Genomic DNA, 14,816 nt, shown 5'->3' on the forward strand with positions numbered 1-14,816 from the left:
AATTTTACTATCTTTTATTTGACAGCTAGCTCAGTCTCTGGGGAAATCTGCGGGTGATTCTGAGTAGTAACAGCAAGGACATCACGGTTGTAATAAGTGCCTTCTATTTCTCTGGCACCTTTCCCGAAGGCATGAAGCTCTTCATAGATCCTCCATCCACTCACACAGCATTGCTTTGAGGGAGGGCCAAGTCAGAAGCCATCAGTATTTTACAAGGAAAGACATCACTCTAAGGTCTCAAAGCAAATGGTTTTAAGGTCAGAAATTCATTTCCTGGCTCTGTTTGCCAAATGACGCCTTCTTTAAGCATAAACACAAACTGTAATATGTTGACAGACGCATATTTACAGAGACACAAGGATAAGAGAGAACTTTACAATAGTGGCCAACACTGCAGCTGCCAAAACATAGCTAGCCCAGAAAGGAGGCTTAAAGCAGCAATCCCCCATTTGCCCTGCAGAAATAAAAGAGAATCGAACCTTCTTTGTATTTAGCAACAATCCAGCAAAGAGCAAGCTTCGGGTGGAGAGGCTGAGTGGCGGCAGGCTGAGCGCTAAGGTTCGGAGGAGCGGCGATCCACGTGTAAGCACAGTGATAACCAGCAGGTGGCAGAGAAAGTAAATTCCCAAGCAGCCAAAACCCAAACATTCAGAGAATTTTTTCCCCTTCCTCGGGGATGGGGTGGAGTTTGTACAGGAAGAACTATAGGAAGCCAAGATCTGTGATAGTTCTAACACATGAAGTCTGGTCACGGACACAGAAGGCACGATGTTGGAAGGAGAGCCATGAACAGAGTAAGCTGAGAAACGTGAAGCAAGGGACCCGAATGTAAAGCTGATCTTAGGTGATACGCTTTCCCCCACATAGAAGCACATAGAAACTGCACCCACATAGAGGCATAGATGGATATCTGGGTGAGTTTCTGCAGGCCCTTGGTGGAGTAATCGTTAGCTCTACCCCTTGGCTATTTCCCAGGCAGGCCCCCAGCTCCCCCTCTGACCCTTCAACCCCACCAACCCCACCAGCTTCCTCTGAGGAAACGATCTGTGGTTGAGTGTGGGTGGGGGTGCCTTGGCTCCGGGTCCAGGGCCTCTGGTGCACAGACGACGTCTTTTCCTGCCTTTCCAAAAGCATCCGAGGGGTAGGAGGTTTGTCTCGGAGGTTTCGGGCCAGGACCCAACAAGAAGAGGTTTAGGAGGGAACTTGTGGCCCCCTCTGGACAGACACAGCCCCAGGGCCCCATTAGGCTCGCTCCTTTTCAGCTGAACTTCTCTCCCTTGTCACACAGCCCATATAAAAATGAAGCAGCAGCAATTTTTATTGAGGGACCTAAACTGAAAATAGGTTTAGAACATAATTTAAAAAAATAAAACAGCAAAAGTAGCAAAAAATATATGACCTTTTTAAAAACATTTTCCTTTTTTTTCTTTTTTCTTTGTTTTTAATATATAGCGACTGATGCCTCCCAGCCACCAGGAGCATCTTACCCAATGGGTAAATCTCTGGTAACGACCCTTTTAAAAAGACATGTAAATATATACTCAGATTTATACACTTTGTGTTTTCTTCATAGCTATGTACAAAGCCCCCAGTTGGGGCTGGGCCCCAGGGCCACGACACTGCTCCCAGCCTTTGCCTCCCCATCCTCTGGTACCAGGTATTTGGTCAGCAAAGTAAATTAGTATCGGAATTAACAAGCCACTGGCACCATCTCTCTGGAGCAGAGGCTGCCGTCGGCCGAGGCCCGGAGCGCTGACCTCTCCTCAAGATGACGGCAGCCCTGAGGACGAGGCCCCCCGCCACCGGAACTCAGGCTTACGGGCTCCTCCGAGCAGACAAAACCAGCACGGGAAAGCTCAGTCAGCTCTCGCCTGCATGCCTGCTCGTCTCCCGCTCCCCAGCCCTCCAGGCAGCACCGGGTGGCAGGGAAGGGGTCTTGGTCCCACACCTGGGAGGGAACGAAGTGGCTATGAGCAAGTCCCTGCCTCTCTGCTCCTCTCTCTCACAAGCGGGTTGCGAGGAGGAGGAGGAGGAAGAGAGGCGAACTCCATGGGGTGAAGGCCTCAGGTAGGCAGCTGGCTCCTGCCAGCAGGAAAGGGGCAAAGGGGAAGGCAGTGAGTTCCGCAGGGAGGGGTGGGTGGGGGTTACAGCCGACGATGGAGTTCGGGGGTGGGAACTGGGGCGGTAGTCAGCGCCGTTTGAGTCCGCCATTGGCAAGCTGGGCTGGGTGTCGGGGCAGACAGGGCTCCTCAGGCAACGGCTCATGAGAGAAGACAGAATCCTCCCCCGAGGAGCAGGTGGAGCTTCGGGTGTCGGGAAAGCTGGGAGAGTATTGGTCCAGGGGCATTGACAGGTCCAGATACTCCTGTGAAAGGAGAGACAAGAGATCCGGCACTCTCCTCCCAGTGGCAGTGGTGTTCATTCACAGAGACGCACCTAGGTGATGGTGGCCGAAGGTCTGGGATAGGATAGCCTCACCTGGTTGGAGGTCAAGGCCACAATGCGGTCCAGGTCTTCCACCAGCTGCTTGAAGGTAGGTCTCTGAGAGGGCACTGCATGCCAGCAATCCCGCATCATCATGTATCTGGGACAGGTTTGTCGAGTCAGGGGAGGGAGGTCCATGCAGACAAATTAAAGAGCCCGTGGAGAGGGGCCATGGGAGGAATGACAGGAAGGGCTACTTGATCTGCCTGAGCCCCCTTTCTTCTCCCCTTCCTCCCCCTGGCTCAGGGACCTCCCCATGCTTACAGCTCATTGGTGCAGTTACTGGGCTTGTCCATTCGATGACCCTCCTTCAGCAGCTTGAAAAGCTCCTCCACAGGCACGCCAGGATACGGGGAGCCTCCCAGAGTGAAGATTTCCCACAGGAGTACCCCAAAAGACCAGCTGTGGATGGGCACAGAGCCGCTGGGTCTTACAGGCACAGACCTCGGCCAGCCTAGAACCCTCTGCAGCTCTCTACCAACACGTCATCCTGAACCCACCCTTCCAGAGCACAAACTCTTAAGGGGGACACCAAGGCCAGTGCTGGGGAACAGATGGGTCTTTCAACCTCTATTGAGTGAAGAAAGTAGGTGCGCACGCACATGTTCTGTTTTGTTCTGAGATGGAAGAAGACGCCCCTAGCCCCCCTCGCTCCATCTAGACGGGCACGCAGGACTCTACTGTACCGGAAGCTCTCTATACCCGGCCATCGCTTCTCTCAAACTCACACATCACTCTGGTGGGTGTAGATACGATCAAACAAGGCCTCGGGTGCCATCCACTTCACAGGCAGGCGGCCCTGCAAGCGGCACAAGGGAGATTGGAGGCTGCCCAGGACAGGGCAGCATGGGGGCCATCAGGGGCATAGGCTCGCTCGTCCTAGCACACTGCTTCTGAAGCAGGGCCACTTGGCCGGGTCACAGCCAGGAGGTCAAAGGGGGAGGAAGCCTAACAGAGCAGAGGCCTGGGCAGAGGACCTGCACCCAGTTCCCCCCTCAGCACTTACATTGGTTGTCTTTTTATAGTAGTCGATGTGGTGGATGTCTCGAGCAAGGCCGAAGTCGGCGATCTTCATCACGTTGTCCTCTGTCACCAGGACATTCCTGGCGGCCAGGTCTCTGTGTATGCACTGTGCAGAGACGAGGTGGCATGCGGGTGAGGGGCTGACAGCCGTCAACCCGCACCAGTGCCCAGCTGTCTGTCAGCCTTTGGCCCGGCCCTGATGCTGCAGCGGGCAGGCGGCCCCATGTAACTTACAGGCCTTCTCCTGCCACCCCCTCTACCCCCAACCATTCTAGTTCACTGCCAGGAGGTCCCTCTCCTTCACTTCCAAGCCAGCCATTTGAACATCTCCAGCTCCAGGCCTCTCAATCACTTTAGCAAACCCTCCTCATGGGTCTCCTTCGTACCGGGCAAGGTGGGAACCTGGACACTTCTGTCCAGTCTGTGTAGGTGTGTGTTTTCAAAGCATCCATTTACCGAGCACCCGAACTATACATATTTAACACTGTCACACACGACTTCATTTTACCCACAACACAGGACTCCCCATTCTTACTCTGTATTTGGAGATACATAAGTAGCTGCCTGAGGCTACACAAAAAGTGGTGGTGCACAGATCATAACCTTATCCAGTCTGACCAGAAGGCCACCAGGCTCTTCTGACTGACATCCCTGAGAGCCACAGACAGCACAGGGAGAATTAAAAGTCATCCTCTGGAGTGTAAGAAGGGCTCTGTTCCCACCCCAACTTCGCCCAGGGGAACCTTCAGGTGCCACACCTTCTTGGAGGCAAGATACTCCATGCCTCGGGCCACCTGATAGGCGCAGGAGACCAGGTCCTTGGAGGAGAGCTGCTCCTCTGGGTTGTGGCTGGGGTTGTAACAGTACTCCAGCCCGGGAGGCCGCCGGGCCTGCAGGTATTCCCGTAGGTTGCCTTTGGACGCATACTCCACGATGACATACAAAGGACCTGGGAGCATGGGGATGGACAGGCCATTAGGGTGGGCAGGCAGGTGCCCCAGGTCAGCTCCACCCTGAGGAAACCCCACCCCCAACTGCACACCATGTGTCCACCCTCCAATCCTAACTACACCTCTAGGGAGCCTGGAAATTCATTCCACCGCCCAAAGAAGGCAAGGGGAAGTGATTCTTCCCAGCATACTCTAGGAAGTTCCCGAACAAAGCTGGGTTGGGGGGTGGGGGTAAGAGCCCTAATCTAGACCACAAGGACTCACCTTGTTCTAATCCACACACTACTCTCAGATGAACACCAATGGGCACCAGCCCAGACCCCGAGAAGTAACCCCAAGTACTGCTAAGCTGGGCCCCGTCCCCTCAGTGTAGGTGAGATGCCTGGTCACCGATACCCCCAGCTTGGGATCTTCTCCCCGGCAGATGCTGTTATCTGAGTGGGAGGCCTAGGTTCCCGGCTGAGACCCTAGCCTGGCTTGGTGGGGGAGGGGGGGAGTTGGCCTGGCTTAGCACCCACCGTCCTGTGTGCAGGCCCCCAGTAGGTTGATGATGTTCTTGTGCTTCCCTATCATCTTCATCATCTCCATTTCTGAGATCAGGTCGGACAGGTCTTTCTCTGTTGCATCCGCTTTACACACAAACCAGAAGGGTGTGAGACTCATTTACATGGAAGGGAGGACAAGAAGAGGAAAACTAAGGGAGAGGGGATGAGGTGTACACTCGAAGAGTCCCTATCCTCTGGACTGGCTTCTCTCCTCCCAATTTCACACCCAAATCTCTGTTCCCTTCCCTCTTCTGAGAGTGGTTGTTGGCAGTATGTGCTCACAAGTGGGATGGAGGATATGTAATGAAAAACCAGCCAGCCGTGGGATCTAGAATAAACACCTGGCTACCACCCAGATGGATGCCAGGGAACAAAGTGAGATCATGGCAATCTCGGGGTACGGAATGCCCCTCCACTCCCATGAGATGCCAAGCAGGCAGTGTAGCCGGTGTGGACAGTGAAAGGGCACCAGAGAGTGTGTTCTACTTGGCCCGAGGCCCACAGTTTGCTCGGAAAAGGAAGGGATTGTTTTTGCAAGGACAGAACCATTACTTACACTTCAACATCTTCACAGCCACTTTGGTCACGCGGTTGGGTTTGTCCTTGTCCAGGCCAATGGCCTCTGCCAACACCACCTGCCCAAAGCAGCCCTCTCCCAGGGGTTTGCCTAAAACCAGCCTTTTGGGAAAACAGAGGGTGGTGTGAGTCGGGAAAGTAAAGTCCGGGCCTTGAGAGGTATCCCATCTCCACCTGTCCACAGTCCACCCAACTGAGAACAGAGTGTCAGCTCTTATCTCTGGAGGCATCTGGTATACCTTCACTCCAAGCTTGGGACTTCCTCAGAAGTTGAAGTTAGAGTATTACCTGTCTCGAGGCAGCTCCCAGCGAGGGTCTTCAGGAAGCTCATATTCAGAGACCCCAGCCAGCATGGGGGTTCCACTAGAGGACAGACGTGACGGCCGAACCAGCAGAACCCCAGAGTTCATGGATGCACTAGAATCAGCCGACACCTACAGGGAAGCGTGGGGTCACCCTTCTAGCGAGGATGGGGTGAGGGGGCGGGGGGTTGGAGGACTGAGTAGCAACAGATTCCTGTGACTCCCTCATCAGGGCTTTCCACCAGTGGCAGAGCATGCGTGTGTCTGGTATCCAATGCTCCTTCTCTAACGCAGAGGGACAGGAAGACCACGAAAGGTCTGGAGCCCTAAGTTCTAAAACTAACTTATTTTTGCCACCAGCCATCCGTCCCAGGCTTTCGTTCACTCACCTCCAACACAAACAAACCGAGTCTACCTCTTCCAAACTGATAGTTTATAACTTACCATTGCAACCACAATTCTATTCCTGTTCCCATTCTTTGTGAAAACCCTGCCTCAAATTATGGATTCCTAACCCCCTAAGCACCTTCCAGAATTAGCACCACTCAGATTGAATGTTCCCTCCCTTCCACACGCCTTCTCCCTCTGTTCCATTTTCTTGGATAAGAGGAGGGTGGGGTCCTGGAGAGGAGAGAGAGAGAGAGACATCCTGGCACCTGACTCAGGCCCTCTTCTCTACTCTGTATCTTTGCACCTGCAACTGGCCCCCAGGGAATAGTTCAAAAGTGCAGTATCAGTAGCACGTTCAGCCTGGCTAAGGCCTTTTCCCAAGCCATGTGCCGGGGGCATAGGAGGCTCACAGTTTGGGGCGAGCTAGCTAGCATGGGCTAGCACAGCTTGGAACCCAACTCTGGAACACTTAGGACATTCCACTGCCTCTGGCCCGGAAACTAGAAAGCAAAGCTGGAAATGGTAGGTAAGGGACAGAGGAGGGAGGGCATTAGAATCCTGGAGAAGCCCCTGGGGGCACAGGAAGGGAAGGTGCTACAGAGCTTGCAAATCCCCTATCTACTTTCTGTTACCTGTCTGCGCAGAGGGATGCTCTTGGCCAGCTTGTGCACGGCCATCTGGCTGTGGAAGTCGCTCTTCTTGGTGCCACTCTTCATTTTGTAGATGATGACAGACCCCACCATGCAGGAGATGAGGAAGGCCCCCGTGCAGTAGATGATGATCTCCAGATACAGGGGCGAGGTCATCACCGCTGGCCTCTCTTCCAGGGCTGAGTCAGTGTGAACAGCGTGTTAGCAGGCATGTTAGCAGTGCACTAGGCTTCCAGGTTCATAAGAAAAACAACCCCCATCTCCCTTCCTCTGAGACTTTTCAGGGCAGAGAATGAACCAAGTCAGGTCCTAGCTGGGACCACGGTCCAGCACAGAGCAGATAAGATATCCTACCGTCTTTGAGTCTTCCTGATCCTGACTCGGATTCCCCCAGAAGGATGGATCAGAACGATCTTGCTACCTGAGGCCCATCCTCATTCACTCATTCAGGAGCCCACCTCGTTTGGCTGAACCTCTGGGCTCGATGGGTACCAGTTACCCAACAAGGGCTTTCTCAGTTGCCTCATGGAAACATGGCCTTTCTCCACAGGGCCTCAGCACTGTGTGCCTACACCTATCACATGGGACATGTGAGACCATTTGTCTTTTGTCCCTGAGAGCCCATGAGCACCCTGAGGGCCAGTGCCCTGTTCATTTCCACATGCCACAGCACCTCCCATATATGGTGACGCTCACATAATGAGAAAAAGGGGCGAGGGAAGGGAGGACCCAATTCGATGTCCTGACTATCTCTCGCCTTTTGCCCATTTCACCTGTACCAGGTCAGACCTGCAAATATTCCTGCCTACATGCCTGGCTGAACCACAGGCAGAACTGACTTCATTTCCAACCATGGCTGGGCTGCTTGAGATGAGAACATAAACTTTGCTGCACTTCTTAAGAATTCTAGTCTCAGGCCCTAACTCCTGACACTGAACAAGGACATGGGGGAAGAGTGTACTGTTTTATTCCCGTCTCCCACCTTCCATTTAGAACGCAGCCCGTTCCCCACAGACGCCTGTCCAGCTGAGCCCACCCTCCCTCGAATATGAGAGGCCGGGAGGCTTCCTAGGACACTCCTTTTCCACCAGTGTGAACGCCCCTCCTCCTTGCATGGCTTTTCTCCCAACCCCTCACCCCTTTCCAAAGACCCCAGCCAGCCACAGAGGCAGGCATGCCAGGGACCTCCCTAGAGAGGCACTAGGTGTGACCCCAGATGGAACCCAAAGGAACTCCTGACAAGGAGACAGCAGAGCTGATAATAAGAGGAAGTGTTTCTGTTTTTCTCTCTCCCTAGTATGGACAGACGAAGACAACTGACGGGGAGCACACACGGGACAGAGACAGTGACAGGGTAAAAACAGAACGCTTCTCCCCTGAAGCAGGGATGTTCTCAGACCCTGCTGGGTAAGCAGGGCAGAGGAAGACAGAGGGAGGGAGCAGAGGGCAGCGTCAGCAGCAACAGGAGGGGCAGGGTGCCCAGACCCACATGCACGACACTCAAGAGGCAGCAGTGACCAGCCCACCACCTGAGCAGGCTGTAGGCTCCCTCCTTCATAGCCCAGCACACAGATCCCCCCTCCTGAAAAGAGGAACGTCGGGAGCCCAAGAGGATAAATGGGCACCACTGAGTCCCCTGTGGCCTCCCAAGTCAGGCCTTACTTTATTTAGAGCTGAAGTTCACTCATCTGGGTTGAACCGCCTTCAAGACCAGAGGATGGCAGGGTGGGCTAATGCTGTTCCTTGCAAGCAACCAGTGCCCTCTCTTTACAGAAGGCCTACATTCAGTTAGAGGAGGCTTGTGTGGGCCTCTCTGAGACTTCTGGAGTCAGGGAAAAAGGATCAGAAAAGCTGGGGAAGGCTGCTGGACCCAAGGAGGGAAGGAGCCTGCCTGCAGGAGAGCCTGGTAGCAGGTTAACTCCCGATCCCACGCATGCATTGCATTGGCCAAGGGGAGAGCCAGAGGTGGGAGGCCTCTGCGTCCCTGCAAAATGAGGACAGAGCCTATGTGAGCCGAGAGGATCTGATGCGCAAGGCTGGACAAACTGCCAGGGCCACCTGCTGACCCATGGCGTCCATTCCTCTCCCTCTCCTGGCTCTGTGTCTCCCCCCAGCCCCACAATGCATGCTCCCCCCGTGCCCGTGGCGAGGGCAGGACATCGAGAGGAGAAGTACAGTGTATACCTTCCAAAACGGTCAACCATGCAGAGTGATGGGAGAGTCCGATAGAGTTACCCGCCAAGCACGTATACTCCCCCGCGTCCTCAAAGGAGACATTCCTTAAGTGAAGCACTTCCATCTCTTTGTCGGTGGTATTAACGCCGGCAGTCTAGAAGAGACAACGGAAGCAAAATGGACAAGCACAGGACATGAGACCTCTAAGAGACACAGAGAAAGGGAGGGAGGAAGAGAAGGGGGAAAATCGGAGGAAGAAATGCTCCCCAGCGTCTCCTTTGCAACAAGGAACAAACAAAAACCACCAGGCAGCGAGACCTGTTAGAGGAAGACGGTGAAACCATGAGGGAGGGACTCCGCAGACCTGAGATGACGCTGGCTGGTTACGACCCTTCACCAGACGCTGGCAGCCCCTGGCCCATCCAAGCATGCGGCGGGCAGTGGGCGGCATGGAGAAATGGGGCCGGGCAGCGGGGGGCTGCTTGGTTTCAGGTAAAGAAAGTCAGAGGGCACACACAGGAGGGATGGAAGGGTGCTGCAGTCACACGTGCACACGCACGCATGCACACACATGTGCACGCACACACACACACACACACATACACACACACCTGGGTACATGTGGCCTGCTGGTTTGCAAGGGGACATGTGGCCTTTTCTCTCCACCATTCAAACTGCAGTCTGTAGCATCATTCACCACGCAGCCAGACTGTCCCCACAGGTACACACACAGGCAAGGAGGACACGGAAGGCACGGAGGGAGCAGACACCAACACAGTACCAAACCAAAGCAGCCTCCCAGGCCGGGTATTTTTCCATGGCTCTGGGCTCTAGAAATATAGCAGGATAATAGGGAGAGTTGGGTGCTGGCTTCCCCATCTGCCCCAGCAGCTTGGGGCCTGAATCAAACTCCCAGCACAGGGCCCCATCCATCTCCCCATTACCTTTTGCCACAGGTCTGGTGACAGTGAGCCACGCAGACTGGTTAGCTTCACCAATATAATTGGAAACCTTACACACATACTCCCCGCTCTGGGCCTCTGTCACATTGAACAGGGTCAGCACCTCCGCATCCGAGCTATTAATCCCCGAATGCTAGAACAAACCAACGACAAGCCAGTCAGTGGGGCAAACACTGAGACGTGGCCATACTTTGCTCCCATGTAACATTAAGGCAGGCCCAGGGAGCTAAGGTGAGGGAGACATTAGTGAGATGTACCATTTCTCTTTATAGCAGGACAAAACAAGTTGACTTCAAAGGCCCAAAGCACCTGACTGAAAAATAAACTTAAAAAAAAAAAAAAAAAAAAAAAAAAAAGCACTGCCCCCAATCAAATGTTCTGTGTTAAACCCACTCCTCCAGGTCTAGGCCAGGTATTGTGAATGGAGACTGTGGCCAAGGGTCAAGGCCATGGCTTCATCTCCTTCACAGCAGGCTTCAGCACCAGTAGTGAAGAGAAGGGGTAGCCAGTAAATCTCTGACTCGGCCAAGCCAGGGGGGATGAGGTCTAACACTGGGACCAGGAGGGAAACCATGTTCCCAACTTCCGGTTTACTTCTTGTTGCAAGATCCACTGGGGAATTAGGCAATCACCTTCCCTGGATTAGTGGAGCATTCAGGGACAATGTAAGTCTGGGAGTGAGAGGGAAAAAGGAAGAAATTGCCATTATTCCTGATGCTGTTTAGAATTTACCTGTGGCATTTGCTTTTCCAACTCTACTTAAGAGTCATGACCTTATCATTCATTCCCTCATTTGCCAGGAAGGACAGGACTTGGGAAATAGGGCAGAATCTGGGAAACATTTGCTGGAAAGGCTTTGGTCCCAGGCAATGGAAAATCAGGAGTCCAAATGCCTTCCTTGAGTAGCTGACCCAAAAGCCTGAGCAAAATCACTCTTGAAGCTCTTTAGACACCAGAGATTCCCACTCCATGCCCTGTCCTCTGTTCCCATCGCACCTCCACTCTGTGACCTGTCACTAGTTCTGGGAAACGTGGCTAAGTCCCATTTTAAAAGGATAAGGGATGAGTCCCAATCGCTGGCGCTGAGCCTGACCACAGCAACTTGGGCCCCGGAAGATATAGGTCTCCTTCCTAGACCCAGCCCAGTGGATACTGGGGCAAAAATTACCTTCAAGATCTGGACATAAGGCAGGTTGTCTGGACCAATCTTACTCCCATTCACCTCGATGTGCTTTAGCCACTGGATATGGGGCTGTGGGTCACTGTACACCTTACACATGAACTCCACATTGCTGCCCAGGGCCACTGTCTTGTTGGCAGGCAACCCTGCCTGCAGGATGGGCCGGTGAGGGGACCGCTCTGTGGAGGAAGTAGGGGGAGAGGCTCGTCAGGCCCTGCCAGGGCCTGCTCCTGGCTGGGACGCTGACAGAGCATTTCGTCTCTGCTGCACCCTAGCCCCTTGACCCTGAGCTGCAAGAAGAGAAGGGACACTCTCTCCTTAGGTCCTAAGCTACTAGGATCCTCCTCCCCAAGGCAATGCATCCATTTTCCCAGGCACTAGAAAGAACTACCTCTTGCTTCATGGAGACCCCCATAACTTAGTCACACTCCCAAACCTCCCTGACTAAAATTATAGAGAGTCACTTAGACTTGCTATTCAGAGTGTGGTCTAAGAATAGCATCACCGGCAGCACTTAAGAGCTCACCAGCAATGCCAAATCTCAGGTCCTATTCCCCCTGGACCAGAGGCTTCTTTTTATACCATATCGGCAAAGCCAACACAGAATACTAGCTGAGAAACTCTTCACCTTAAGATCTCTAGAGAATGAGACTCAGAGCCTACAAAAGGAAGACGCTGCAGTAACAGTACCCAGAGGCATTGTGCTCTTCCTAGTGTTTCCTGCGATGCCCTGTAGTCGGGCAAACGGGTCTGCAGTCTTACGTTAATAAGGTGTCTGACTCTGGGCCTCAGTCTGCCGAGCGGGAATAACAGTGCTGACCTTGCAGTACCTGTGAGAACGGCCGGTGTAAAACACCCAGCAGGCTGCTGGCATGGACAGCTCCCTAAGACCCTCTCCGGGCTGAGACCAGCCACAGCACCTTCACCTCACAGTGAGTCATATGACTGTCCAATCCTCTCTACCATTTACAGGGAACAAAAATGCACAAACGAGGCACGAAAAAGCTGCCTGAAGTGACAGAGCTAGTAAATGCCAACGCCAGCCTGACTCTTTATGTAAGTAAACCTGGACCCCATGGCTGTTTTCTCAATGCCCTGCCCTCTTTTCTCTAATCTCAACCTTGTGGCTGCTGCCCTCTTACCCACGACATCGAGCTGATAGGTGTGGTTAATGCTGCCATACTCGTTCTCCACGATGCAGGTGTAGTTGCCCTTATCAGAAGGCACCACGGAGTCCATTATGATGCTCCAGGTGGCATAGCGGACCTGGGGGAAAACATGCCAATAGCTCCATCATGAGTCTGGAGGAAAATGGAGGCAGAAGCCACGGGAGGCACTGGCGCCCTGTGCCACTCACCCTCCACTCACAGCCCAGAGCACATGGCCCATGAGGCAAATGAGCCAGGACAGGGCAGAGATGGCCACCCTGGTCCACCTTCGGGAAAAGAACGTTTTCAGGCAGACTGGCAGATAAGCATGAGGAACTCTGGAAGTCTGCCCACAGCAGCCAGGGCCATCCATGATCTGGACCAAGGAGCCTCCTGCACTCTCCCCAGTGCACTGGGAACTTCCCACTCTGCGCCTCTGTTCATGCCCTGGGTGGGAAGGGCTCCTTGCAAAGAGTTCTGCCCTGACTCTCTTGACCTCTGCTTTAAAAAACCCTCCAGCCCAACCCTGGGTCAGAATGGTTCTCCCTCCCTCAGTGGCCCTGCTGAAACACTGATCACAGCCTGCTTTGTGCAGCAGTGTGCAAAGACATCTGCCTCCTTACCAGACTGGAAATGCTTCGTGGGCGGGAATGTTGCCTTGTACCATGGCAGAGCCTTTTGCAGATGGCAAGCATTTGGTAAATTAATTTATAATGTTTCTCCTATTTTTCCTGATCTTTTCTTCTTTTTAAAAAAATATTTCACTTTTTTAAAGGTTTATTTATTCAGAGAGAGCATGAGCAGGAGAGGGGCAGAGAGAGAAGGAAAGAGAATTCTAAGCAGGCTCTGTACTATCAGCACAGAGCCTTACGTGGGGCTCGAACTCCTGAACTGTGAAATCATGCTCTGAGCTAAAACCAAGAGTCAGACACTTAACTGAATGAGCCACCCAGGTGCCCCAAAATTTTACTTTTTAAAGTAATCTCAGGGCACCTGGGTGGCTCACTTGGTTAAACGTCTGACTTTGGCTCAAGTCATGATCTCACGGTTCCTGGGTTAGAGCCCCATGTCGGGCTCTGTGCTGACAGCTAGCTCAGAGCCTGGAGCCTGCTTCAGATTCTGTACCTTCCCCACAACCCCTACCCCTGCCACTCACACTGTCTCTCTCTCTCTCAAAAATAAATAAAACATTGAAAAAAAAAAGTATCTCTACACCCAATGTGGGGCTCAAACTTACAACTCCAAGATCAAGAGTCACGTGCTCCACTGACTGAGCCGGCCAGGTGCCCAGATCTCTGCTTCTCTTATACAAGATTAATGAGGAAAGAGCAACTAGGTGACATGGGATATAAAGATGATCAGGGAGTCTAAAGAAGGGATTAGGATGAAGTTCTTCCTAGAGATGTAGATGGACAAAAGACACACACAATTCACACAGCAGGAAATGGAAATCACTCATTAACACATGAAAATTCTAAGTTTGTTAATAAGCAGAACAATGGCATACTTTCATCATGTATCAAAGCTGTTGGCTCAGGTATGGTGGGCTTGTCATTCTCATACTCTGCTATGGGAAGATGAATCAATTTTCCCTTTTAGGAAAGTAACTGTTACCACAATAAAATTAAATTAAAAAAATAAAATCACACCCAACCCATTAGATCATACTCCATTAAAGCAAATATCTCAATAATTAAAATTTTACATCTTCCTGTTGTACTTGGAACTCTACTTGTCCAGTACACCTTCTGGAAAGACATGTGCTCAAGAAATGTTCATATAGGGTCACCTGGGTAGCTCAGTTGGTTGAGCATCCAACTCTTGATTTTGGCTCTGGTTATGATCTCATGTGTTCATGAGTTCAAGCCCCACTTATGGTGCAGACCCTGCTTGGGATTCTCCCTCTCTGCCTCTTCCCCATTCCTTCCCTCTCTTTCTCTCTCACAATAAATAAATAGTTCAGAGCCTGGATCCTGCTTCATATTCTATATCTCCCCTGTACTCACCCACCCCCCACTCACATGTGTGTGAGCATGTGTCTGCTAACATTAAAAAAAAAAAAAGTTCACGTAATATAAAAGAAATGATTAAAATTACTTGATTACTGCGGGGGGGGGAAGGTAATGGGAAATATGCATCAAGGGCTCAAAAAATGGTTATACCTTGGTCTAGTAAACTTCACTTCTAGTGATCTGTCCTAGGGAAGAACATTCTCAAATTTTTTTTTTTTTTTTTTTTTTAGTGTTTTACTTATTTTTGAGACAGAGAGAGGCAGAGCATGAGCGGGGAGGGGCAGAGAGAGAGAGGGAGACACAGAATCTGAAGCAGGCTCCAGACTCTGAGCTGTCAGCACAGAGCCTGATGCGGGGCTTGAACACACGAATGTGCAATCATGACCTGAGCCGAAGCCAGACGCTTAACCAACTGAGCC

The 14,816-nt window shown here is 52.2% G+C and overlaps 1 protein-coding gene across 7 annotated transcripts in view; it reads right to left on the reverse strand.

Moving 5' to 3' along the window:
• Window positions 1-237: 237 nt before the first annotated feature.
• The window catches only part of FGFR1 (fibroblast growth factor receptor 1), a 42,723-nt gene continuing 28,144 nt past the window's right edge, over window positions 238-14,816 (reverse strand). For 4 of the 7 annotated variants that reach the window (XM_029936231.1, XM_029936228.1, XM_029936216.1 and 1 more), the window contains 13 exons: window positions 12,380-12,503; window positions 11,226-11,416; window positions 9,105-9,249; window positions 6,897-7,099; window positions 5,867-6,012; window positions 5,559-5,680; window positions 4,976-5,086; window positions 4,266-4,456; window positions 3,491-3,613; window positions 3,213-3,283; window positions 2,749-2,886; window positions 2,479-2,584; window positions 238-2,365 (listed from right to left, as the gene is read on the reverse strand). In XM_029936231.1, coding sequence (XP_029792091.1) covers window positions 2,189-2,365; window positions 2,479-2,584; window positions 2,749-2,886; window positions 3,213-3,283; window positions 3,491-3,613; window positions 4,266-4,456; window positions 4,976-5,086; window positions 5,559-5,680; window positions 5,867-6,012; window positions 6,897-7,099; window positions 9,105-9,249; window positions 11,226-11,416; window positions 12,380-12,503 — 1,848 coding nt within the window. In that variant the 3' untranslated portion in view covers window positions 238-2,188. The remainder of the gene's footprint in view (window positions 2,366-2,478; window positions 2,585-2,748; window positions 2,887-3,212; window positions 3,284-3,490; window positions 3,614-4,265; window positions 4,457-4,975; window positions 5,087-5,558; window positions 5,681-5,866; window positions 6,013-6,896; window positions 7,100-9,104; window positions 9,250-11,225; window positions 11,417-12,379; window positions 12,504-14,816) is intronic. The other 3 variants (XM_029936232.1, XM_029936225.1, XM_029936220.1) reach the window with 1 other exon arrangement.

This window comes from Suricata suricatta, chromosome 1 (assembly GCF_006229205.1).
Source record: "Suricata suricatta isolate VVHF042 chromosome 1, meerkat_22Aug2017_6uvM2_HiC, whole genome shotgun sequence".
Classification (NCBI taxonomy): domain Eukaryota; kingdom Metazoa; phylum Chordata; class Mammalia; order Carnivora; family Herpestidae; genus Suricata; species Suricata suricatta.